Below are 27,344 nucleotides of genomic sequence, written 5' to 3' on the forward strand. Positions count from 1 at the left end.
CTACTGGGCAAACTGGTAACAGCGGGAAAGCTGTCTATATGTAAGCACGGAAACCCCCTCGTAGCAATAGTTTTAAAGACAAAACGCAGCCTTGATAAGTACCTCTGGTTACATAATTCACACTATCCAGAAATGTATTTAGGTCTACGTTTTTAGAATGACCTATGTTGCAAAAACGGCCATCTACAATCAAGTCTAGAATAAATGCAAGAATCAACTGAAGCAGTAAAAAGAGTCACGCTTTATTTGTATGTATTGTTGTTGCAGTGTTCTTACAGCCATGTTTAATGTTTAGGATTATGGAATAGTGTTCATGTTAAAGATTTATTAATCTATTAAACAAATCCTCATTTGTGTTTTGGATTACTGACTGATTGGCCAGAGCTGCTGACGATCATGATCATGTTGTGCATCCGAAGTTGAAGAGCTGGTCAGTGAGAGCGGCGAGACCCCTGTGCTGCTCACTGAAGTCCTCCGTTTCAGACTCTTCCTCTGTCGGCCAGTATTCAACCCAGGTCTGCTCACCTAGACTGTATCTCAGTCTGAAAAATACACACACACACACACACACACACACACACACACACACACAAACACACACACACACACACACACACACACACACACACACACACACACACACACACACACACACACACACACACACACACACACACACACACACACACACAGTTATTGTTATATTGTATGTTATTGTGAATCAGGGTATTTTAAGTTGTGTCATTGTGAATTGTACTGTAATAAAAAAACACTATTGAAGACACCCTGCTGAAAAAAACAGCTTCAACCAGCCTAGGCTGGTTGGCTGGTTTTAGCTGGTCAATCAAGCTTGTTTTAGAGGGATTTTGGCCACTTCCAGGCTGGTTTCCAGCCATTTCCAGCCTGGTCTAAGCTGGTCAGGCTGAAAAATGACCAGCTAAAACCAGCTTGACCAGCCTGGTTTAAGCTGGACATAGCTGGTTTTGGCTGGGCTCCCAGCCTGGCTGGGCTGGTCAAGATGGTTTTAGCTGGTCATATCCAAGCCTGACCAGCTAAAAACAGGCTGGAAATGGCTGGAAACCAGCCTGGAAGTGGCCAAAACCCCTCTAAAAACAGCCTGGTTGACCAACTTAAACCAGCCTAGGCTGGTTTAAGCTGGTTTATTCAGTATTAATTAAAATTTTATTTGTATGTATTTAGCACCATGCTAGAGCTGCTTTTTAATTTCGTTGTTTATGTTTGGCACGATGAAAATAAAGATTAACTGTTAATAAAGATGAACTGTAAGTCACGTTGGATAAAGGTTTCTGTTTAATGACTAAATGTGACAATTAATTGAAAAGAAAAATGGTAACTTTGGACACATACGATGTGTTTTTGACATTTGATACAAATATACTAGTGCAACACAAGACTGGTTTTTAAGACCTGGTTTTGTGCTCCAGGTTCACATATGCACATAATAGCGATGGTCCTAGTACTGTAACATTGATAGTAAAGCTCCTACTTTCCACCGATGGTTGGCAGTGATGTGGTCTGGCCCATGATCAGGTATGTTTTGCCTTCTTCAAAGTTCAGGAACTCTCTACAGTTGGGATGGGCCAAGAAAGACCGGGTCTTCCCTTCCACATCCGGATCCGTGCCTGAAAACCAGCCGCAAAAGCTTTTAACAAGATGTAACCACATGTAACACAGAAAACACATGCCATCTTATTTTATAGTAAAATGTACTCTAATAATCAAAGTAAATCAGACTTTAACTTGTCAATTTGCCACAGCTTAAAATCTGTTTACATTGCAATATCTACTTTTAAAGGTTTAGATTTGTTTGCAAATGACTCCCTTTATGTACTCATGAATTCTACATAACTCCAACTCATGTTGTGTTACATTTTAAATCTAAATACTGTGTACAGTAAAGGAGCCCTTTGTGTATAGACGAGAGTTTTGTAAATACATAAACACACATGATCCATATTTTGACTTGTACACATAATTGCATTGATGTTTGTCCTACCTTCTTTCAGCACTTGTTTGATGGTCATATTATAAATGTCTGCTTGCAGTGAAAGCTCCATTCCCACCAGCTTGGCTTTATAAACTATGAAAGAGTTGAATTGCAGCGTGTAAATCACGGCTCTAAACATCTACTGTAACAGAGAGAAATGCATGTTTAACATTTACCGTACTCCACTCCAGGCGCACAGGCTTTATTAGCACGCTGAGACTCAGGAACATGATGCTTCTTCTGGAAACTGCAGTTCTCTGTAAGCCACACACACTCATAAATATAATCAGGACAGTATTCACTCATGCATTAGGGTTCTTTCACCTTTTTAAATTTACCCACTTTCCATGTCGGCTTTCAATTCTGTCCAGCAAATTACATTAACTAACATATATATTACATCACATTATATCAGATGCTATTTGTTACAGTATGCATATATATATATATATGAGCAATATCACACGAGTAGCAGTGCAATAGGGCAGTTTATCGGCACTGGTGGGAGGCGTGCATTGCCCCGCCAGTGTCGATATACAGCCATATCGCACTGCTACTCATGTGATATTACGTTTATACAACAGTTTGACGGCATAATTGTGTATATAAAAACAAAATCAAGCATGGAAAGTCTCAAAAACCCTTTTGTATGTGGAACTACTTTCTTCTGCGTTGGTTTCAAATCATAAGCTGACAGTTAAACAGCTGAGCGTGCATCTTTTAAACTTTAGAACTGTAGTGTCTGCTTTTTGCTGGCTGTATGTGGGCGGAGTAATACACAAAGGGTAAAGAGGCTGTACGGGTGCTGATATTACTTAAATATATTACGGCTATCAGCCAATCAGATTCAAGAACCAGACAGAACTTTTGTGTGTGTATATATATATATATATATATATATATATTATTCTATAGTATAGTATAGTATAGTATAGCATAGCATAGTATAGTATAGTGTATAGTATAGTATAGTGTATAGTGTATAGTATAGTATAGTGTATAGTATAGTATAGTGTATAGTATAGTATAGTATTCCATGAAAAAAATCATGTTAACTCCAAGCCCAACATTGAATTACTGTCATCTTTCCTCTTAAATTTATATTCATTTTAATTTCATGTACTGTTCACTCTTGAATTGTTAATCAAATCTAAAAAGACACACGCAGAGTCTCCAGTTTTCTTTTGTGCAAAAAAAATCTTTAGATAAAATTAAATATATAAATTAATAATACAAATTAAATAAAAAAAAGTATCTAAAATATAAATTACCTATACTTTTGTAATTATTAACATGTAATATTAAGTATTATTATCTATTTAGAAAGATTAATATTATTATGAAATAAATGTTTTTAAGCAGTTTCAAAAAATAAAAATAAAATCTAAGCACTTTTTTTAAAAGGTCCAGCACCTGTACGACCCGTCATTCACACACACACGCACACGCACATGCACACACACACACACACACACACACACACACCTTCAGCACACTGACACAGGTCCTCATGGCAGAGTCTGTTGAGCGCTCCGTCTCTCTTGTGTGGATGGTAGAACTTCACACAGCGATCATCTGTGGAAGAGCAGAAGTTATTGCAGATAAAGCAGAATGGCTAAAAACAGGCTATTTTAACAATAAACAAGCTGAACACTTTAAGAGCTTTTTAAAGACCCTGATGAATGAAATGTCAGAATCACAGGGCTAAACACTGAGCATTTCTTCTAATGGCCTGGTTGGACCAGTGGAAAATTCTAGTGTATGCACACACATTTACTTCAACATAAGCTTTTTTTAACAACTTGACACGTTTTAAAAACTGTAATAAACTAAATGCATATAGTACACACGTCTGTCCAGGTCACTGTCCTCATTGGGTAGTTGTACTTTAAATACATGGACTTTTTTTAACTAATGTTAAGGTAAGGAAGATAATTCATCAATAATAGTGATAGAGGTAATAAATAAAAAGATTGTTAAAGATTTTATAGAGATGGATTGTTGGTGATTGGATTGCTGTTGGCCTGATTGAGTAGCTTTATAATGAACTTTAAAAATTAAAGAGACAGTTCACCCCAAAATTTACTTAATGTACAAACCTTTATGAAGTCTTAAATCATTCTGAACAGGCCTTAAAAGGACAGTTCACCCCAAACTTTAAATCTAAACCTTTATACGTTTCTTCTGTTAAACACAAAAGAATGCTGAAAACCTGTAACCATTCACTCCATAGTAAAAAAGAAATACTACAGGAGTCAATGGCTACAGGTTTCCAGCATTCTTCAAAATATCTTCTTTTGTGTTTAACAAGGAAAAATAAACTCATAAAGGTTTGAAACAAGTATAAGTGAGTAAAAAATGACAGAATTAGCATTTTAGTGTGAACTATCTCTTTAAGACACAATATCATGATGAATGTTTTTGAAAAGGCAGACCTTTTAAGAGTTTTTAAGACCCTGTTGTCCTGTACCTGGAGTGTTGTATTCATAGACTGTGACTCCAGCGGGCTGCAGCATTCCCACTTCATTGACTTTATGGACCCTGAAGGCAACCCTGTCCCGGTCTTTATGAGAAACCTGAAGAAAACACACAAACAGCTGGTGTCAGGATATAAGGTAGGAGCTCCGGTGAGTGGACAGAGGAGGCTTTGTAGTACAGAAATCCTGTTACTATCATCTATAAACAGGCCCGGATTGGCTAATCAGGAGGACCGGGAGAATTCCTGGTGGGCCGGTCCGTATTTTGGCCGCGAGGGCCGGTGTCCCTAGTTCCAGAATCTGTTGCTCTCAGCAGTCACACTTTTTAAAAATAATTTATTTATTTACTTAACCACAGCCTTCTTATTTATTATTTTACCGCAGCTCTGCTCTTTTTATCTATTTTCTCGTAGCCTCGTGAGCAGGATGCAGCCTGCAGGTTAATGATGATATAACTAGATATGTCACTGTACATCATACAGCTGTTGTGGTACAGTGGTTAGTACGTTAGTTTATGACGCGGCCAACCTGGGTTCGGTCCTTGTCTGAGTAACAACTTTTTTTTTTTCATTTTTATTGTTAAGACATAATACTGTAAGGGTTGTTGAACATTTGAAGTTCTAAAAGAGCTGTTTTCTCAAAAAAGACGTGATAGTGTAATTAGAAACTGAATTGGAAATAACCTTATTTTAATATAGTCAGTGGTGAACTGAGGTGGGCCGGTCTGAGGCTTGAAAGGCTTGTTATATAAACGGCTTGAAACTTGAAACTGAGGCTTTTACTCTAAAAGTTATATTCAGCACTGTAAAAATGTTTGTAAATTAGCAGTTTTCTGTATTTTGAGATTGATGTTTTTATTTTTCCCCTTTTATTTATTATAAGATCTTGATCTTTCTCATAACTTTTAACCTTAAACAGTGGTCAAAAGTTTGAAGCTTGAATTTGTAATAGTGTGCAGTGCTATATAGTCTGAGTTGGTGTTATATATTATGCTAAATAACCCTAGTGATAAACTGCAGCACATTTTCTGTTATTTTACAGACTTTTCTTCTCTTGCTATTATTTCTTATACATTATATTAGCTCAAACGACTAAAATATAAATAAAAGTCACTTTGTTAACCCTCTACTGCACGGCGTAGCCATATGGCAACATGATACTCATGTTCATTTCCTTGCTACTGTTTCTTTAAGACCAACATTTTTTTTGTTGTTGGAAAGAGAAGACCTTAGAGTAGCCAATGATGTGCTTTGCCTAAGTCACATGACATCCAGTGTTTTACTGTAGTGCCATTTCTGACAGACTGCCGTTTATTGTGAGTAGTTGCTAAATGCACATGTAAATGTCAATAAAAACAAAGCATCAAATTATTTTAAATCTACAAAAAAATCTTAAATATCCCCTCCAGTAAATTATGATGACTTTCTCACAACTCAATTTTTTTAAAATCAATTACTTTTTTGCAAATCGATCAAATGTGTGTGTTACCAAATGGCAACACTGTGCAATAGTGGAACATGCAATACTCCAATGGGTTATCTAGCTAGCAAGGTCAGCTGTGAACTTTTAAGTTGTTACAATAACAACATGAATGCTAATAATATAATGTTGATTATTCATATGGTAATGGCACTTGCATTATGGATAAAATATGGGGGTTAGTGGGTCCCTTATTATGGTGTGCTTATTCCTTATTTTCATAACCCAATGTTGACAGGTATGGTGAATCAACATTTGCTTATGTTTTTGTATCCATACATAAATGACAGACTTTAAGTACCTTATTTAAGATGATGACCAGCGATTCTCGATCAGAAAGCTCCTTGTTCATCTCAAACCTGTCGATGTATCTGTCTTTCCCTTTAGCCAACTGATGGACAGAAATCAGTGTTATTATACAGTATTTCCCATCTGTAATTCTCAAATATACACAAGTAATTTCATATCCATCTATATTCATATATTCTTTAATAGGATAGTTCACTCAAAACTCAAAATTCTCATTATTTTTTACTGCTTGTTTAAATTTCTTATTTAAAATGAGTTGAAACAACACAATTCTTAGGTTTTGTTTCCCAGCCAATCAGAATTAAGGGATACGTTTATCATTTATTTTAAGTTTAGGCTTACGGTTATGCACTTCTACATATGTGTTATCCAACTATTATTCCCCACTGATTTTAGAAATATTTTACAGTTATGTTTGGGTTTTGGGGTAGGAAATAGACATGGATTACATTTTCCAACTAAAATTATGCTCCAGGATCAACATAGGTGTTAATCCAGGATCGCATCGTACTTGGCAAAACCATGATGTGTCGAACATTCTTCAAAATATCTTCTTTTGTGTACAACAGAAGAAAGAATCTGACATAAGTGTTTGGAATCAACTGAGGGAGAGCAAATGGTGAGTAAACGTTAATTTTGAGGAGAACTGTCCTTTTAAATGTTTACTTTTAAGGTGTTTGATCATACACAGCACGTAAAGTGATAATTCACATACACAAAAACACTATTAAATCAATCAATTTTTAGCATAATCATTGAGTATTTGTACCTTTGAAAGATCTCCGTCATCCACCTTGAAGCCCGTCAGCAGCCCGACATCTAAAACAGACATGGCAGCATCTCTCTCTGAGCTCCTGAAGCTTCAACACAGCATCAGACGCACATCATCACACTGAAGAAGAAAACTGATAAAAAAAAATGTCTTTATTTGAGTTTTATACTCACTGTGTTTCAATGGTGAGCAGGTAACTCTCGATGGCTCCAGGGTGAGACACTGCACATGGAGAGATTTTAATGGTAAGCATCGGCCATATTTTTTGCGATCAGCTTTTTGTTGTTTTCAAATATCAGTAAAATGACATCTTATAAGAGCTGAGAACTTTACATAAAATACAAGTAATTATAATTGTTATTTTACCAATTCAATGAATTAAAAAACTGCCTCATATAATACACCCACTAAAGACATAGAAAATATTACTTTACAAATTGTATTGTACACAAATTATCTAAACAGTTACATATTACATATTTTTAAAAAAAGTAACATTTATTTTATGATCATTAGTAGTAGTAGCAGTCTCACATGAATTCCAAGCCCTGAAGAAATGTATTAATAATAAGTTTAATAATATTACAATTCAAAATAATAAAATTGTAAACTGCAATTTATGCTGTGATTCAGTTGTATTTTTAGCATAATTACTCATTCAGGACTACATAATTACTCATTCTTCAGAAACCAGTGTAATCTGATGATTTTAGAAATCAAGACACGTCTGACTATTATTATGTTGAAAACCCAAAATATTTTATTTTCAAACTCTCAGGATAATGTGTTTTTATATTTTTTTAAGTTCTTTTAAGTACCTATATTATATTAAATTAAATTATATTATATTATATTATATTATATTATATTATAATTTTATATTATATTATATTATATTATAATTTTATATTATATTTTATTATATTATATTATTTTATTTTACTTTATATTATATTATTTTATATTATTTTACATTATAATATTATATTATATTATATTGTATTATTTTACATTACATTACATTACATTACATTATATTATATTATATTATATTATATTATATTATATTATATTATTTTATTTTATTTTATAATATAATACTATATTATATTATATTATTTTATTTTGTATTATATTTTATTATATTATAAATTGCCAAATATAGAAGCATCTGCCAAGTGCTGAATTGTAAACTGGCCTTCAAGCTGTTTGTCCATCTGCACACTGAGCTCAAACACTTTACAGTCGTTTTCTCTCTCTTCAGGCAGAGCATAATACAGAGAATACACCTGAGAGGACACAAAGACTCAAATTACAGGGAGTAACATTAATTGGCATCTATATTTTGACTTATGTTTATGAATCCTTACCGAGAGAGTGGCCAGTCCGTTCCCATGAGCCGTGACGTTGAAGCCTTGTGCCAGCTGGACCTGATGTGAAAGATTTGACTCAAATTACATGCCATATGATATCAAATAAGAGGCGTTATGAAAATTTGCGTGATGAAAATTTCAAATCACAATTAAAGTGACCAATATTGACACGGTTTACACTTAAACATTCCACTAAGTGCTGAAAATGAACAAACCAAAGATAAAATTTTCAACCTTCACCTTGTCTGATCGCGTCACATGACTGTTAGAGCGAGAGAACGTCCATTTGTTCTGTGTTTTTCTCCCCTCCACAGAGAGCTGGATATCCAGGTTCACATCCTGCTTCTTTGCCCCAGTGCGGTATTCAGCAACTGCCTGGAAAACGATGAGGCTTGCCTGGAAATACAGACAAACACAGACCTGTTTATTAAGCAAACAAGTCCATCACTATGAGCCACATTACACACACAGCTTTATTGATTTATTTTGGGCTGCTGATGTAATCGATAAAGTACATCCAGGTGACTGTCAACACTGAATAAATGCTGAGAGGTTTATCAGTTGCTTACGACTGAAGAGTTTATTCTGAGAAAACAACCACCCAAAATGTACTAGCCTAAGTATACACTAACCTGCACATTATTCAGACACAAGATGGCGCCAAACAGTCAAAAACACAAAGCTGACAGAAACGAAAATAGCTGATGGAGTATACACTAACCTGCACATTATTCAAACACAAGATGGCGCCAAACAGTCAAAAACACAAAGCTGACAGAAACGAAAATAGCTGATGGAGTATACACTAACCTGCACATTATTCAAACACAAGATGGCGCCAAACAGTCAAAAACACAAAGCTGACAGAAACGAAAATAGCTGATGGAGTATACACTAACCTGCACATCATTCAAACACAAGATGGAGACAAACAGTCAAAAATTTAAAGCTGACAGAGATTAAAATAGCTGATGGAGTATACACTAATTTACGCATTATTCAGACACAAGATGACGCCAAACAGTCAAAAACGCAAAGCTGACAGAGATTAAAATAGCTGATGGAGTATACACTAACCTGCACATCATTCAAACACAAGATGGTGTCAAACAGTCAAAAACGAAAAGTTAACGGAAACGAAAACAGCTGATGGAGTATACACTAACCTGCACATTATTCAGACACAAGATGGCGCCGAACAATCAAAAACGCAAAGCTGACAGAGATTAAAATAGCTGATGGAGTATACACTAACCTGCACAACATTCAGACACAAGATGGAGACAAACAGTCAAAAATGCAAAGCTGACAAAAACAAAACAGCTGATGGAGTATACACTAACCTGCGCATTATTCAGACACAAGATGGAGACAAACAGTCAAAAACACAAAGCTGACAGAGATTAAAACAGCTGATGGAGTATACACTAACCTGCACATCATTGAGACACAAGATGGAGACAAACAGATGAAGACGCAAAGCTGACAGAAGCAAAACTGGCTGAATAAAGCATAGACTAACCTATATATTATTCATTCACAAGACGAAGGCAAAACGTCAAAAGGTGTGGCATGACAGACAAGTAGCTACATTTGAATGTGGATGTTAGTACACAGATGTGATTGTATTCACTGACAGTCAAGGTGATTCTCAGTTCCTGGATGAGTTTGTGTTATTTAGCGGTTTTTCTCTAGGAATAACATACCTTGGAATTTCGAGATTTATTTGTACTTCGCATTGTCCTTCGTCTCTTTTTTCATACCTTCAAAACCTTTAAATCATTTTTTATCATTTTTATTCTTTGTTGTTTTTATTTAATTTTCTTATATTTAATGTTTCTTTTATTCTTGTTTCTGTAAAGCACTTTGAATAGGCACTGTGTATGAAATATGCCATATAAATAAACTAGCCTTGTATGTTGTGTGTGTGTGCAGTGATGCTGATCTGTACCTGTGTGGTCCCATGGGCTCCATACGCAGCTCTCTGTGCTCTCAGCCAGCGGACGGCCGATCCGGCGCTCTGAAAGTCCTGCTCCTTCACCAGAGCCAGAACAGCATAACCTGTGGCCTCCAGAGAGAGATGAAGAGCTCCAGGAACTCTCCAGAATGACCCAGCTGTTGGGTCAAATACAGTACACATGGATAACAATGAAGAAACTGCTTTGATTAGTTATGATAAAGCATAAACAGTTGAAGTCTGAATTATTAGCCCCCCTGTATATTTTTTCGACACATTCATTCATTCATTTTCTTTTCGGCTAAGTTTATTATTCTAGGGTCACCACAGCGGAATGAACCGCCAACTTATCCAGCATATGTTTCCCGTAGCGGATGCCCTTCCAGCTGTAACCTATCACTAGGAAACTCATTCACTCACATACACTACTAAATATGAGAAAAAGTAAATAAAATTGACATAAGCGCGAATAATTCTGACTTCAACTGTACATATATATTTTAAAGCCACCATATGATGTCTAGTTGATGCCTTAAAAAACATATATTTGTTGTAGTTTAGTGTTTTTGACCATCATTCTGGGTGGAGTGTCTCTTCAGGATGCCTTTCTCCAGTTTTCCAGCATGAGCCAAAGCGTAGGAGCTGATCGCGACAGCATAAGGGCTGGTGAGAGTGTGAATTCTGAGCGTCAGGTAACCCACAGCTTTATTCATACTGCTCCGAAGATTCTAGCATTGACAAAGAGACTGACGTGAGCTCCTGACAGACGCCTCACACTGCTGTTGGAGAAAAACACACTCTTACTTGAACAGATTTAGCACAGATCTGACTTCCTTCCTGCATGGCGATCAGGACGAACGCAGTCAGAGAGGCGTCCGCATCCTTCCCTCGAACAGCACCCTGCAAATAACATTTGTTTATTCAATTAACCAAACACATATATTCACATAAATGAGACTTGAAAACCAGATGACTTCCAGGGATTTTTGTCTGTCTTGAAAGTATTTGCTCAACAACATTAATGTTCTATATATATATATATATATATATATATATATATATATATATATATATATATATATATATATATATATATATATATATATATAAAAATGATCAATATCAGACTTGTAACAGTGTGATGTGGCTGTATATTGGCACTGGTGGGAGGCTTGCGTTGGCACGAGGCCACAGGCCAAGTACCTTAGTGTCCCACCAGTGACGATATACAGCCACGTCGCACTGCTACTCATGTGATATTGCGTTTATACAACACTTCGACAGCATAATTGTGTGCATAAAAAAGAAAATCAAACATCAAACGCATGGAGTCTCAAAAAACATTTTTTTAAAAGGAACTATTTTCTTTTATCATTCATTCACATCTGCATCTGACGTCAGAACTGCAGAAACCGTTGCTGCTTCACTAACAATGTCACTTTAGAGCTTGTATTTGAACAATTCTCTAGCGTAATGTCTAAAGTGATGACAAAACAGCTGATTTTGCTTACATTTTAAGATTATGAGGCTGAACGACATGAACTGCATCTCAGAGAAATACTGAGAAATCTCGATAGACTGTTGCAATTGGGAGATCATAATATTACTATGGTGTAAACACAGCACTATAACATTTACCTGTTTAGTAATGATTTGATGAGCTGTAGTTTGAAATCACACTGCTTTTCTCTTTGGGCTTATTATGCGATCTCTGTCGCCATCTTGTGGATAAACATTGGCAACCTTCTTTGCTCAAAGACACACTCTTTCAGAAATTATAAGTATTTAAAATAGGCACTATTCTCATAAATAAACTGCATAGTTGCAATCTAAACAACTACATTCTCGACTAAAAAAGCCTCAAAAGTACATTATGTTGTCCAACAGCTGCAATATTTGTCAAACTGTAGGGTGTCCTATACTTGTCGCTGTATGTGGGCGGAGTAATACACAAGGGTGAATTGTTAAGGGTGTACACTATTACTAATTTCAGCATTAGACAAACAAGCATCAAAGTGTCATTTTTTTCCTGAAATATATTGGAAATTTCCACCCTTGTTTTAGTATTATTTTGATATCAATCAATCAATCAATCAATCAATCAATCAATCAATCAATCAATCAATCAATCAATCAATCAATCAATCAATCAATCAATCAATCAATCAATCAATCAATCAATCAATCAATCAATCAATCAATTCAAGAAACACTAACAATTGCTCACAAAGTATTTATTATACAGCTACATTACTTATCTGTGAATTATATATTCACTAGTACCTCCAGAACTTTCTTTAAGAATGTTTAGATATTTGGACTAAGTAAGAAAAGTAAGAATATATATGAAGAGTTCAGATGCACAAACCTCTAAGTGCCGTTTGATATTTTCTTCTAAAATTAGCATTTTTCTTCGACTTTTGTGTGTAGGGTCAGAAATATTTATTTTATAGTAATGAATAAGTTCTTTCCATTGGCTTTAAAGTGAAATGCTTGAACAAACATACGAGGCTGAAAAAAAATGCTAATTTTCTGAGAAATTTTTTAATGGCATTTAGAGGTTTTTGCAACTGAAACTTTTGATATATTATCTGTTAATTTAATTTAACTGAAATTTATTCTGTTAATTGAATATTTCTTTGCATTTTTTAGATTCATATCTATTCAAACCTTAATTAAATTAATAATAATAATTGGCTTTAAAAGGTTGAGGCAGTGGATGATTATAAACATATGGACTGAACTAGAAATCAAATAAATCGAAAAAAAAAAAAATTCTCAATATATTTAAAAACACAAATATAAAATAACCTCTTGAAATGAAAACCCTCTGATGTAGTGAATCCGGCAGTGCCATTACCTGCATCTCTTCATGAAGGATGTGCGAATCCTCTTTGAACATGCCGTCTGACAGCTGTTTGTTTGCTGCCAGCCACTGGAGGGCGCTGCAGATCACACTCTCGTCCACCACAGTCAGATCACTGGCCATCGTCAACACCTTTGCCACATACGCTGTCAACCTTCCAAGACAGAAGAGAAAAAATATATAAATATGTCAGGAATAGTTCAAAAAACAATTATTGTCTTGTTTTAAGAAATAATCCGCAAAAAAAGCTTAAACTAATCCACTAATGGGGTAAACAAAATAATCGTATGTCAAAAGGAAAAACAAGATTATTTTGCTTATCCCATTGACAGAATATTATGCTTTTTAAAGGGAAAACTCACTAAAGTTTGGCATATTATTTCTTAAAACAAGACAATATTCTTTGCTTGTCTAGAAAATGTTTCTTGGTTTAAGGATGTTTAGACATTTGGACAAAAACTCTCAGTATGTATCATTTTTTTGCAGTGTTAAAACTGCATAACAACAAAGCCTGGATTTCATGTTTGATAATTTGGTTATTTTCTGTTCCTGATTTTACTTTACTGTGAATCTGTTTTGAAATAATGATATATGAAATAATAAATAAATAAAGATTTTTTTTTTTTACAATGATTAAATATTTTACTAAAGAGACAGCAAGCGTTTGCTAATGTGTCTGTAGTGCAGATATGCTGGCTTCACCATGTGCTGCTCGGCGTGGTCATCAGCGCAGCAAACGACCCATCTGGTTTACGGAAAGTTAGCTGTCGTTGATAACCTTGACAGAAATAATAAAATAAACAACACATGCCTATAGCATTTGTCCAATCACATTGCATTTCTCGCTAGCATCAATGCACCAGTTTTGATGTGGTTGATTGCTTCGTTGCGTCGGTTCATGCCAACAGTGTCCCACTGATTGGTGATGTCTAGATAATGAGTGGCGATGACTGGAAATGTCATGTAGATCATATTTTCCTCTCCGGTTCCTCGAGGCTGGACAATAAACTGCTTCATGACTTCTCCACCAATGGGCTGCTCAATCGTCTTACTGAAATCCTTACCTGGAACAACAGATCAGGATTGGAGGATTAATGGACTAAAAACAATGTTTAATATTTTAGTTTTTTCTGTTTATAATTTTTTTTATTATTTCTTTTTATCCTATTATTATTGTTTGTTTTAATATGGTTTTATTGTTATCTTATGTATGTATGTTTTTGTGTATATATGTAAATTGTGTATTGTGTGTATATATATACATATATATTTATATTGTGTATATATTTTGTCGATATTTTTAATATATATTTAATATTATTATATTATATTATATTATATTATATTATATTATATTATATTATATTATATTATATTATATTATATTATATTATATTACATTACATTATATTTTATTATATTATATTATATTATATTATATTATATTATATTATATTATATTATATTACATTACATTACATTTTATTATATTATATTATATTATATTATATTATATTAATATTATATTATATTATATTATATTATATTATATTATATTATATTATATTATATTTATATTATATTATATTATATCATATCATATCATATCATATTATATTATATTATATTATATTATATTATATTATATTATATTATATTATATTATATTATATTATATTATATTATATCATATCATATCAAATTAATATTATATTATATTATATTATATTACATTACATTACATTATATTTTATTATATTATATTATATTAATATTATATTATATTATATTATATTATATTATATTATATTATATTATATTTATATTATATTATATCATATCATATAATATTATATTAATATTATATTATATTATATCATATTATATTATATTATATTATATTATATTATATTATATTATATTATATTATATTATATTATATTATATTATATCATATCATATCAAATTAATATTATATTATATTATATTATATTAATATTATATTATATTATATTATATTATATTATATTATATTATATTATATTTTGTTATTATATTATATTATATTATATTATATTATATTATATTATATTATATTATATTATATTATATCATATCATATCAAATTAATATTATATTATATTATATTATATTATATTAATATTATATTATATTATATTATATTATATTATATTATATTATATTATATTATATTATATTAATATTATATTATATTATATTATATTATATTATATTATATTATATTATATTATATTATATTATATTATATTTTGTTATATTATATTATATTATATTATATTATATTATATTATATTATATTATATTATATTATATTATATATTCACACACATTAATTTTCTTTTCGGCCTAGTCCCTTTATTAATATGGGTTCTCCACTTAAAATCTAATAATTTTTTTTTCTTTCTCTGTATAATTTTTTTTACATTTTTTACATTATTTAATTAATATTTACTTATTTATTTAATTATTATTTACTATATATATATATATGTGTTATATGTGTGTGTGATGTTTAACCTTATTATTTATGTACTTATTTAGTGTATAATCATTTCTTGGTTAGTGAATTGTGTCAGTGCATGACCTTTATGACATTTTATGCATATCTATATGTATTAATATTATTTATATTGTATTGACAGTGTCTGACCTAAGATGGACTTAATAAAGCAAAAAAGAAAAACAGTTTATAATGATAATGTTTTCCACTTACCGGTCACTGAGATGTAGGTGTTAGCGGGAGTGTTGGGAACCCGAGTGTCTGGTTTGCCGCTCCGCACCGACACCTCCTGTAGTCCACCTGATGGTTCAAATTAATTTTGACTGTAATTGTTTTGATATTTGAGAAGAAAAACTCTATTATTCTGAACTCTTACCTATTTTAGCTGGATTGAGCTCTACATTTGTCTCCTGCACCATAGTGAGGACTCCCTCAGACTGAAACAAAGATGATAATGAACATGATGGATCGTTGTTTAAATTAAGGATCTCTCTCTCTATATATGTATGTGTGTGTGTATATATATATATATATTATTTTGGTTAGAAGCAGAAGCGGTAGGTTGGGAATCGCCATTTACTTTAAAACGTTTTCTCCTGGTTTGTGGCAGCGAGGGAGAAAGGGAAGTTTGCTGTAATGTTATTTGGGGTACTTTTATTTTATTTAAGCAGGTAAGTTAGAATTATTTCCCCGCAAGTTAGAAAAAGAGTATTTCAAACAAACAGCAAAAGTCATTTTTTGAGTTCACAGTAATTTGTTCTTACTTTAGAAGTTAATGGCGGTTATTGTCTATTATGTTCAACAGATAAAGACAACTCAAAACTCACATGGAACCTCTTGAGTGTGAGTAAACAGTGAGTAAGTGTTATTTTTTAGGTGAACTATCCCCTTAACTCTTTCAGAAGGAAAGTTCACACTCACCACCACCTTCAGGATCTTTTTGACTCCGTCACTGTAAACAGAGTCGAACGCAGCCGCTTTCACCTCGATCCAGTGATTTCCCAGCTCCAGGGGAATAATGACGTGCGGGATGGTCCTGGACGACATGGACTCCACCTCCACCTCAGTCTGGTAGGAGCCTTTATTGCTGGCCGAGCTGCAGATGTGCTTCGTTTCTTTGAACTCCAGTCGTGCCTGAAAGACCAACAGATTAAACTCCGCCACACTTTAACTGAGGGGTTTGGCTCTAAATGCCTGCTAGAGCTGAACGATTAAATGTTAAATATCAACATCTCTATTCAAACACCAAAGAGAAAGAGAGAAAAGTCAGTCATTACACTGACAGACAATGAATAAACTAATTTCATAGATCCGAATCAATAAATTTGTAAAAACTGTATATACATTTAATAAATGTATGATAAATAATTGGACATAGTGGTTGATTAAATAGTTTTTAACTATTAAACAAATTCCAGAAAAATGTACACAGAAAAAAAATTGTTTCATTACAAATGAAAAAATGCGAAAAAATTAAACATATTTTATTAAAACTGAAACAATTAAAACTTGATGCAATAATGATGATTTGATCAGTTGCATTTTGACCCTAATATTAATAAAAAAAATTAATAATTTGTGAAGAAATAAACATTTTTATTTATAAATGAGCTCAAAAAGTTACTTGATGCAATCAATGAAGTTTGTATCGCTTTCATTTCTTCACAAATGATTATTTTTTATTAATATTAGGGTCAAAAATGTATGTAATTTGTGAAAAGATAAAACATAATTCAATACAAATGAGCTCAAAACATTTCTGACTGATTCTAATAAAATACATTTGTGGAAAAATTAAGGGAAATTGTAAAAAAAAATATTATAAATGAGTTCAAAAATTAACTTGATGTAATAAATGAAGAGTGTCACATTTCTGACTTTAATACTAAAAAATCATTTGTGAAAAAAATGTGTGCAATTTGTGAAAAGCTTTAACATATTTCAATAAAAATGAGCTCAAAAAGTAACTTGATGCAATAAATTCCGATTTTCTCAGTTACTTCTTTTGACCCTAAAATTAATAAAAAATAATAATTTGTGGAAAAAATAAACATTTTTAATTGTAAATGAGCTCAAAAGATAACTTGATGCAATAAATTAGGTTTGTATTGCTTTAATTTTTTCACAAATTATTATTTTTAATAATATTAGGGTCAAAAATGTATGTAATTTGTGTAAAAAAGATAATTCAATACAAATGAGCTCAAAAAGTAACTTGATGCAATCAATATAGAAAGTTTCAGTCACATTTCTGACTCTAATACTAATAAATTAATAAATTAATTTGTGACACAATTAAGGGAATTTAATTAAAAATGAGCTGAAAAAGTAACGTGAGGCAAATAAAGATTGTAGGACTTCCATTATTTTCACAAATGATTATTTTTTAACATTAGGGTCAAAAATGTACATAATTTGTGAAAAACTTTGACATATTTCAATACAAATAAGTTTGAAAAGTAACTTAATAATAAATATTAAATAAATACAATAAATGAAGATTGTTTCAGTCACATTTCTCAACACATTGTTCAAAAAACAAATCTGTAAAAAAATTAATGGAATAAAAAATGTTTCAATAAAAACGAGCTAATGAGTTTATGAGCCTGATGAGTTTTTTTTTTTAATAGAAACAGAGCATGTGCTAATTCCCCATGCGTTTACCTTAATCTTCTTCTTGGTGTAGTTGTGAAGGATTGCCCGGACCTGCAGTTGTTCATTGCGCACGGCTGAAAACGGCACCTTTAGGTCAATGAAGAACATCTTATACACGATCATCTCATGTGGATCTGCCACACAAATACCTGCAGACAAACAGACAGCGTTACATGAGGATCAACATCTAAACCTGTACTATACAAGTCTATAACATTCACACATCAATACCATGTGTTTTGGACAGGCTGACAGCAAAGATTTGCCAGGTAGTGATGGATTCCTTCAGGTAGATTCGGCTTTTTGTGACAGATGTTGTTGCACTGCGACAGAAAGAAAATGAAAAAAATTATAAAAGCAGAAATATTATTGACATTTTTGTACAATTATTATAATTATAATTTTTTTTGGAGATTAGTGCAAAGAGGGATTGTTTAGCAAGTGTTTTCTACAGTACGTATGCAAAATGTGTCAAAAACAGAAAGGACGTTTGTTTTGTTGTAATAAATATATACTACTTAAAGAAGTTAATTAACTAAGATTAAAACAAATTAATAAAAAAAACGTAGAAAATAAAAATGCTAAAATTATACTTTTTAAAATAAATACAGGCATTAAAAAATGACACAAATAATAATAAATATAAATTAGATATTTTATGCAATGTATATTATAGAACAAACAAAACAACCAACATATTTAAAAACACAAATTAATAAAAACCATACAGAAATTATTATTTTTAATAAAACTATACAGAGAGTATTTTTGGGTAAAGCATGAGTATAATACACTTAAAAATTATGACTTTTCTCTGCTTTCTGACGTTTTAATTTAGCGTCTGTTTTTGTGTTAGTAGTGTTCAATTTTACGGGTGCTTTCACACCTAGACTTTTCTATCAGAACCTGTCTTGTTTCCCCAGTTAGTGCGGTTCAGTTGGCATATCTAAAACCAGCAATCGCGCTCAAATCCACACCAAAACAATCAGTCCAAAATCACCTGAATGAGGTGGTCTCAGCTTGATTGAAACGAACTCTGGAGCGGATCGATTGCAATGAGAAAGCAAAACGATTCGAGCCAGGCTATATCCCTGTGCATCATTGACATGTCATAGGCATATATGCGGCTACATGACGAGAGAATTATGAGTAGGGTGGGAGGTCATTCCTATCAGTAAATGTGCAGTTCATGTCAAATGCGAAAGTGAAAGCATGCTGAAATATTATTGAGAGCTGTTTATCCGTCGGGAAAACTGACCGAACTGCAGTCTTAGTTTATCTGTTATTTCTTTCTATAATGTAAAGCCTATAATGCGTAAGCCAACTGCTATGCATGAGAAAGTCTTACCTCTGCTCTATATTTAGGGATGACGTCTGAGGGTGTCACCATTCAAAATAAAAAGCGCAGCTTTTCACTTACAATGTCTTATTGCTCATCGTCATGAATTTTAAATAAAGTTTACTCGCACGTGACTTGTTTTAGCAATTTTGGTTCATTTAGAAACTTTGCCGTGTGAAAGCGAACCGCACCAAAAACAAAGTGCAACAATGAAACAATTTTATTCCCTGTTTTTGGAACAAATGAATCGATTCACAGGTGTGAAAGCACCCTTAGATATTTCTGGGGTTATTTTTTGATTCAATTTTAATGAATGTTAGTTATTAGTTCCTAATGTTAGTTTGCTTTTTCTTCATTATAAACCGTAAAATTTATTATTTCTATTTATTATTTAATTTATTTTAAGTTTTAATGCTTGCATTTATTAAATACTTTTATACTCTGCATACTTTTTAAGTGTATAATATAGGAAAAATAGACAATTTTACACACTGTTTAGATAAAAAATATATATATATATTTCTAATATATTAATTCACATCACTTCTGCTTAAAAAAAAAATAAAAATCACCTTGCCTCAACACTGTGCCTCAAACTTACCATAATCTCCTATTAGACGAACAGACAGGCAGAATCTCCTCTGACCACAGCCAGCTCTCAGGAAACTGTGTGCGTGAGGTGATTTCTTCAAAACTCTCATAATAGTCGCTCTCCTCACCTGTGTGGGTTAACAGAGACTCATTTAAAAAACAAAAAAAAACAATGAAAAATCAGTGGAAAAATGAAAGCTTCATAAAATAAATGTAAAATATTTTCAATTGTACGGTATTTTAGTTAAATACAGTATGAATTTTACTAAAATGCATATTTATTTTAACATACAAACAGCTCTTAAATAAAACTGGATGTAGTGTGACCACAAAATAAATTACAATTTTATCTTAAATAAATAGTTTGCTTATTTTATTTTCATCTTCTATTCATTGTGCACCCAAAGTCCAAACACATGCGCTATAGGTGAACTGAATTAACAACAATAGCCGTAGTGCATGAGTGTGTATGTGATTGTGAGAGTGTATGGGTGTTTCCCAGTACTGGGTTCCAGCTAGAAGTGCATCCGCTGCATAAAACATATACTGGAGTAGTTGCCGGTTACCGACCCCTGATAAATAAGGGACTAAGCTGAAGGAAAATGAATGACTGAATGCATTGTGTAAAGAGTGTTAGCGAACGTAAATATTCAACACATACTGCGAGCCAGAATCATCTCCTCCTCTCCGGCCTCCAGACTTCGAGAAACAACATCATTGCAGCAGTGCAGAAAGGCCCTCACACACTCGGCGCCGTCTGACACATACGTGGCTCTTCGGTCACACGTGTAGCCCAGTTTGTTATCCCTCATGCCGTCCACACAGCACTTCCGCAGATCTCCAGAGTACTGACCCGCTGACAAAACAACACAATATTCATCTTTATATTCATCCACATATCACTTCATTTTAGGGCTGCACAACGTATCGGGAAAATGATGGCTATCGCGATAATAGGATTGACTTTATTCTACAAAGTGCGCTTGTTTTACAACTTTGATTGTTTACAAATAGAAATGACTAGCAGTAATGAACGGCAGAAAATGGTCAAACTACTTGCTCTTCGAACAAGTGTGTTCATGATTATACATAAATAGTAGAAGAGGGGTTTACAAACTTGGTCCTGGAGGGCCGGTGTTCTGCAGATTTTAGCTCCAACTTGCCTCAACACACCTCCGAGGATGATTCTAGAAAGCCTAGTAAGAGCTCGATTAGCTAGTCCAGGTGTGTCTGATTAGGGTTGGAGCTGAAATCTGCATCATGCAATCATATAATAAGCAATGGTGGGGCAGTGGGTAGCATGATTGCCTCACAACAAGAAGGTCACTGGTTTGAGCTCCAACTGGGTCAGCTGGCATTTCTGTGTGGAGTTTGCATGTTCTCCCCTGGGTTCCCTCCGGGTGCTCCGGTTTCCCCCTCAGTCTCTGGCTGTAGTGTATGAGTGTGATTGAGAGTATGGGTGTTTCTCAGTGCTGGGCTTGAAAGGCATCCGCTGTGTAAAACATATGCTGTATAAGTTGGCAATTCATTCCACTGTGGCGACCCCTGATTAATAAAGGGACTAAGCCAAAACGAGAATGAATGAATGAATGAAGATCAATTTGCCTCATCAATCAGTAGAATGAGCTGTTTTTAATGTCTGAAAAAAAATCAACAAAAGTGAATGAGGCCGAAAGTCTTGAGCCAAAAAGATTTCAGAAGTTGCGTCCGCTCATACGTGAAGAATAAGGTCACTTTTTGCCATCACATCACTCACATTCATGAATTCTCTTGTGGTGCATTATGGCATAGCATAAGGTCCATCAGATGCACACTTCAGAATCTGGCCAAAAGTTGTAGGTCACTTCTCGCCAACCGTTTCTCCAATACTATGTATTCAGTCATACTACTCGACTCACTTACTGTTTTTAACATATTATATAGTTTGGAAGTAGGGTTGTAACAATATACCGGTATGATGGTCTACCACGATTTGAACGTGCACGATTATCATACCGCCGTCCGTGGCTAAAAATAAAAAAAATAAGTATTGCTCTTAAATGTTTAATAACTTTTGATCCGCTGATCAGATTCATACAATTCAAAGATTGGCATAAAGAAGAGAATCTCAGCTTTCCAGTGCTGTATCACATAACATTCGTGGACTTTCAGAGGCTCCGGAATCAGTGCGGTTACGTCATCAACATTTGACAACGCTGATTTGACAAAGAAACGCTCGTCACTGTGTCTCCGGACAAACCAGACATGATACATTGATGCATTGTCCCTCCTCCATGCCCAGATTGGTTCAAACTTGCTATATCACAACCAATAAGCATAGGTTTCACTTTTGTTTGTGGACCAACACTGAGCTTTTTGAACAACACAGAATGAGAGATAGGCTGTACATTTATGCGCGGCTAAATAAAACGCAAAAAAAAGTTTTGCATGAAATAATTCTCATACTAAGTACTTTTGCATGCACAGCAGCACAGAAACATGACAAAACAGTGACACAGCAAAGACGAACTGCTGCTCTTGCTGTTTTCAAAAGACGCAAATGAAGGTGCAGCTGTTTGTCTGCATTGCAGACAACCATATCCAAATCCATATCCACAGACAACCATATCCATGCTGGCACATAAAACCTAAGGATGTTCCATATTGAATCTAGTTTCGTTATGTAACTATTTATAGTATAGTAAATATTTATATCTATTTTTTTACTGAGGATTTGCACCATGTTTATTTGGACTTTGACACATTATTTATTATTTTCTTATTTTTTTTTATTCGTTCATTGTACAAGTGGACACATTCTCTCACCTCAGCGGTCAAGATTAAGTCCTGAAAATCTTAACATGCTTACATTTCTTCATCACAACCTAGACTGAACAAAACAACGCTTTAAATACATGTTTACAGCCATAAACTTGGTATTGCACTTTTGGTCTCCTATTTATCCTGCTTATAAGGAAGGACAGTTTAAGTTTATTTTTGTCTAATCTTAAAAGACCTTGCTTGTTTATTCCTTCTAATTTAATTTATTAAAATGGGAGATTTTCAGTTTATTTTTATAAAAGACTTCTATAGTTCTATTAAAATGATTCTTTCAAAAGTTTGTTGAAATAAAACCTTTGTTCAGTCAGAAAACGTGTTCTTAATCTTTTCAGGGTCTTTGCTATGAGAATTACTATTTAATACCGTATGCCGCGAAACCGTCAAACCGTGGTATTGTTTTAGACGATTATCATACCGTAAAAAATTCATACCGTTACAACCCTATTTGGAAGTATGTGATTTTAGAAGCAGACATTGACATTATTTTTTTATTAGCTTGTAAATGAACAAATAAATAAATAAATAAATAAATAAACAAACAAACAAACAAATATATATGTATATATATATATATATATATATATATATATAGTGTTTTACAAGTCAGTTAAATTGTAAGAAATATTATCGTTATCGCAAAACACTCAATTTAAATATCACATATTTATAAAAACAAAATATGAAAACATAAAAGCTGCTCACCCAATATAGTGGTGATTTTCTGAAGACTCTCAGCTCTTCTTCTTCTCTTTGAAGGGATGACACACTCGGGCACTTGAGCATATTTACAAATCAACATGAGCTTTAACAGAGCAGCATTCTCACAGTGTTTTCTATGATATGAATCTTCTTTCTTTTAGTTTAGTTGGAAACCAATAGAAAATCAAACTGCAAAGATCACTATTATAAGCCCCCTTTTTTCTGATTGGCTGCAGAACAGCTCACTGTTGTCCAATGACTTTACTAATTAACTTCACTTTCCTTAACCTAGCTAAGTTAAATGTCACTTTAAGCTGAATACTAGTATCTTGCAAAATAACTAGTCTAATGTTATGTGCTGTCATCATGGCAAAGAAAACCATAGAAATTAGTCATAAGAAATTCGCTAAAATTATGTATAAAAATGTGAAAATCTCTGTTTAACATCACCTCAGACATAAAAATGCACAGGAGTAAAAGGCAAATTATTTAGTTTTCAACTGTAAGCTGTTTTTCGACTAAATAGAAAGTGTTGAGTTCTGAAACTATAGCAATGATATCTTATAAGTCAAAAAATGATGGGAATTGTGATTTCTGAGTTCACAACACCTTTAAGGGGTGATCAGTAACGTCACGTGACCTCTGACTTGTGGTTTTATCAGTGTTTATATCCTCTACCTGTTCTGCTCTCAGTTCCTCCAGCAGTGTGGGACTCAAACATCAGACCTGCGTCAATGAACACCCCCATACTGTCTCTTCCTCCTCCTGCTGTGCAGCCGGTGTCGTGCTTCTCCACAATATCCCAGATCTAGAGCAACAAAGAGGCCATTTATAAGCCAAGCACCAAAAACACTCAAAAGCTATGTTTCCATCTGTATAATTTTATGCACAATTTGGAGTATCGCATAAAAAACGCTTAACAGAAACATCAGGATGTGCATAAAAACTTCTGTATGATTAAATTCGGTGGGATTAATTGCACATAAACTACGACAGAAACACATTTACCAGATCAATTCCAGCATGCACATCAGTAAAGTCATGTGATGTAGTTTTTGACAGATGATGATCAAATATAAATGTGTGTTTCAGGGAGTTTGCAGCTTTCCATGTTTCCAGCTTTCCATTGTTGCAGATCTGAAATGTTGTTTTGCTGATTGTGAAAGATCTCAGCCAACAGTCCGTCATCACAGTGCTTCAGTATTATTCTTCTTCTATTATTATTCACTCTAGAACTGTCTTGAGCATCTGTCTGTGCTCCCAAAGAGCATCTCACACCTCCAAAAGCCACCGCATTTACTGCGTTCATTGCATTTTGTCTTCATCTTCTGGAGCACAACTTGTTTATTAAAGAAAAAACACCACAGTGGCTTCTCCTACTGCCCTAATCTACATTTCTCTGCCTGATATTTGCTCCAGTTTATCAGGAAATGGTGACTTTGTTCACTTTTGTTTCTCACTGGATGGAAACTCTGCTTTATTCACAAATGTATTAAGCAATACTCCATGTTTCCATACATAAGTTTAATTCACAACTTTGAATGGAAACACAGCTAATGGTTGTTAATCAGTTAAACTCTGCTGCTATTTGGGGATTTCCGCCTGGATTTTGCCTACTCAAATTTAAAAATTTCCCAAATCCACATGCAGAGGTATCATTTTAAAGAAAACCCTTTGAATTTTCATAAAACACTATTGAAAGTGTTTAAAATAACTGTATATGTTGTCTGTGTTATAATAAACACCTAAAATAAGAGGCGCTTTTTGTATTTTTTTTTTAATAAACTCAAATTTGAAAGTGCACCTTTTAGGTTCTTTGTGGTCTAGCGTGCTGTAATTAATTTTGGTGGTTCCTGCACATGTCTGTAATCATAGGAAAAAAGAAAAATGTCTCCACCATAATCTATGCAAAAGTTATTGTATTCCAACTGATGAGAGGTGCTGTACAAGCCACAGAGGCCAATCCTTGTTTACATATTTCACTATTCTTTTGTTTGATCAAACATAATTCACTGTGTTTGGACCACATCAGACATATAAAAGGATTACTTATGCACATCACCTCAAAAACACAGGAGAATGGCCAAGAAGCACACAGCATAAGGTCAGAGATGACAGCTGTCTGTGCTATCTGGGGCTGCTTATTGATCATGAATGTATTGTTTACATTTCTGCGCCATGGAAACACCGAGATTCATTCAAAAACTGTTTGGCATATGAATATAATTCAGTAAAAAGACTGCTAGAACTGTATGAGCACCGGCAAGAGCTTTCATTTGAGCTATAACTTGTACATGTGTCATATAAAAAAATATGAAAATGAACCAATGTAAAATACCTAGCTCGGGTATCCAAAATACTGTGTATTTTAAGTGTAAATAACTTTTATACAGTACAATAAAAACCAAAGTGATGCATATGTGCATAAAATATAGATTCTACACTTTCAAACGACACCACTTACGGGGGTCTGGTGCAACACTAGCCCTTTAAATCTGAAAGCGAAAGTCGATGACGTCACGGACCCGGTACCGGGTCTGCAGAGTTTAAGTGGTTTAAGGTACAGAGGATTTTTCACCTTTGTCTGAGTGAGTCTGTTCTGGTTGAGTCCATGCACAGCTTTATCCACCGCCACCAGACCCACTTTGGCTCCAGGATCTCCAGTTATCAGCAAACTGAACTCTTCTCCTGGCTGGTAGATCGGCCGAGGCTCCTTCACCTGGACCTTTAGCTGAAAAACAAAAGATCTATTGGATCTCAATAGCGCCTGTGCAGAGACCAACACTGCAATCTCTACACTGGGATCTCCATTGAAATGCAGCACAGTCCGCTCATATTGAATCATATGAATATTTGTATCACTTAATCAATAATTATAAATAGAGAAATGATCATAAATTGTAAATTCTGGCCACATGCAATCTAACTCTCTGCACAACAGCCTTTTTCAATCATTTAAAACCTTCATGTCCCTGTAAAAACTCCAATTTATCAATGTTTACTTCTATCTTGTGGATATTCCTCAGCGTTTTAGTCACTGGTGATGGTGTAATAGTGTGTAAGTGTCTGCTTTAATCTTTGATGTCGGTTTTCTTTGCTTAGATTAATATTTGCTGGTGGGGAAAATATTTTTGTTCACTTCTATCATTTATACAATGACTTTGCATATCAATTTATACTTTAATTGCACTTAACCTGCAAATTAGAATAGAAACTGTATAAAAAGCACACAAACGTACTAGCAGGTGAATGATGCTTCCGTTTGGCACAACATTTTTTAAAAACTCCAAAAATTGACTACCCTTTCATTATGTTAGTGGCTGTTTTTGCCCCATTGACTTACATTATAATGACATTTTTTGATTGCAAAGCCATGACAGCATATTATCATGCATTCTTGATTGTTGCAGGTTTTCCCTGTTGGAAAGGGCTAACATTTGCAATTTTTACTGTTGAT

The 27,344-nt window shown here is 33.5% G+C and overlaps 1 protein-coding gene across 1 annotated transcript in view; it reads right to left on the reverse strand.

Annotated features, from left to right (window-relative positions):
• Positions 1–224: 224 nt before the first annotated feature.
• Positions 225–27,344, reverse strand: part of c3a.6 (complement C3a, tandem duplicate 6) — a 42,455-nt gene continuing 15,335 nt past the window's right edge. Inside the window, 28 exon segments of the mRNA NM_001008582.4 lie at positions 225–542; positions 1,508–1,643; positions 2,018–2,101; positions 2,185–2,265; positions 3,494–3,583; positions 4,479–4,584; positions 6,266–6,355; positions 7,043–7,133; positions 7,219–7,267; positions 8,244–8,334; positions 8,416–8,475; positions 8,659–8,814; positions 10,370–10,533; positions 10,947–11,103; positions 11,180–11,275; positions 13,236–13,395; positions 13,944–14,019; positions 14,102–14,305; positions 15,997–16,083; positions 16,160–16,220; positions 16,705–16,917; positions 18,448–18,587; positions 18,670–18,761; positions 20,397–20,496; positions 21,030–21,224; positions 23,891–23,962; positions 24,566–24,695; positions 26,466–26,618. Of these exon segments, the coding sequence (NP_001008582.4) occupies positions 401–542; positions 1,508–1,643; positions 2,018–2,101; positions 2,185–2,265; positions 3,494–3,583; positions 4,479–4,584; positions 6,266–6,355; positions 7,043–7,133; positions 7,219–7,267; positions 8,244–8,334; positions 8,416–8,475; positions 8,659–8,814; positions 10,370–10,533; positions 10,947–11,103; positions 11,180–11,275; positions 13,236–13,395; positions 13,944–14,019; positions 14,102–14,305; positions 15,997–16,083; positions 16,160–16,220; positions 16,705–16,917; positions 18,448–18,587; positions 18,670–18,761; positions 20,397–20,496; positions 21,030–21,224; positions 23,891–23,962; positions 24,566–24,695; positions 26,466–26,618 (3,276 nt within the window). The 3' untranslated portion in view covers positions 225–400.

This window comes from Danio rerio, chromosome 1 (genome assembly GCF_052040795.2).
Source record: "Danio rerio strain M-AB ecotype USA chromosome 1, GRCz13ab, whole genome shotgun sequence".
Lineage (NCBI taxonomy): Eukaryota > Metazoa > Chordata > Actinopteri > Cypriniformes > Danionidae > Danio > Danio rerio.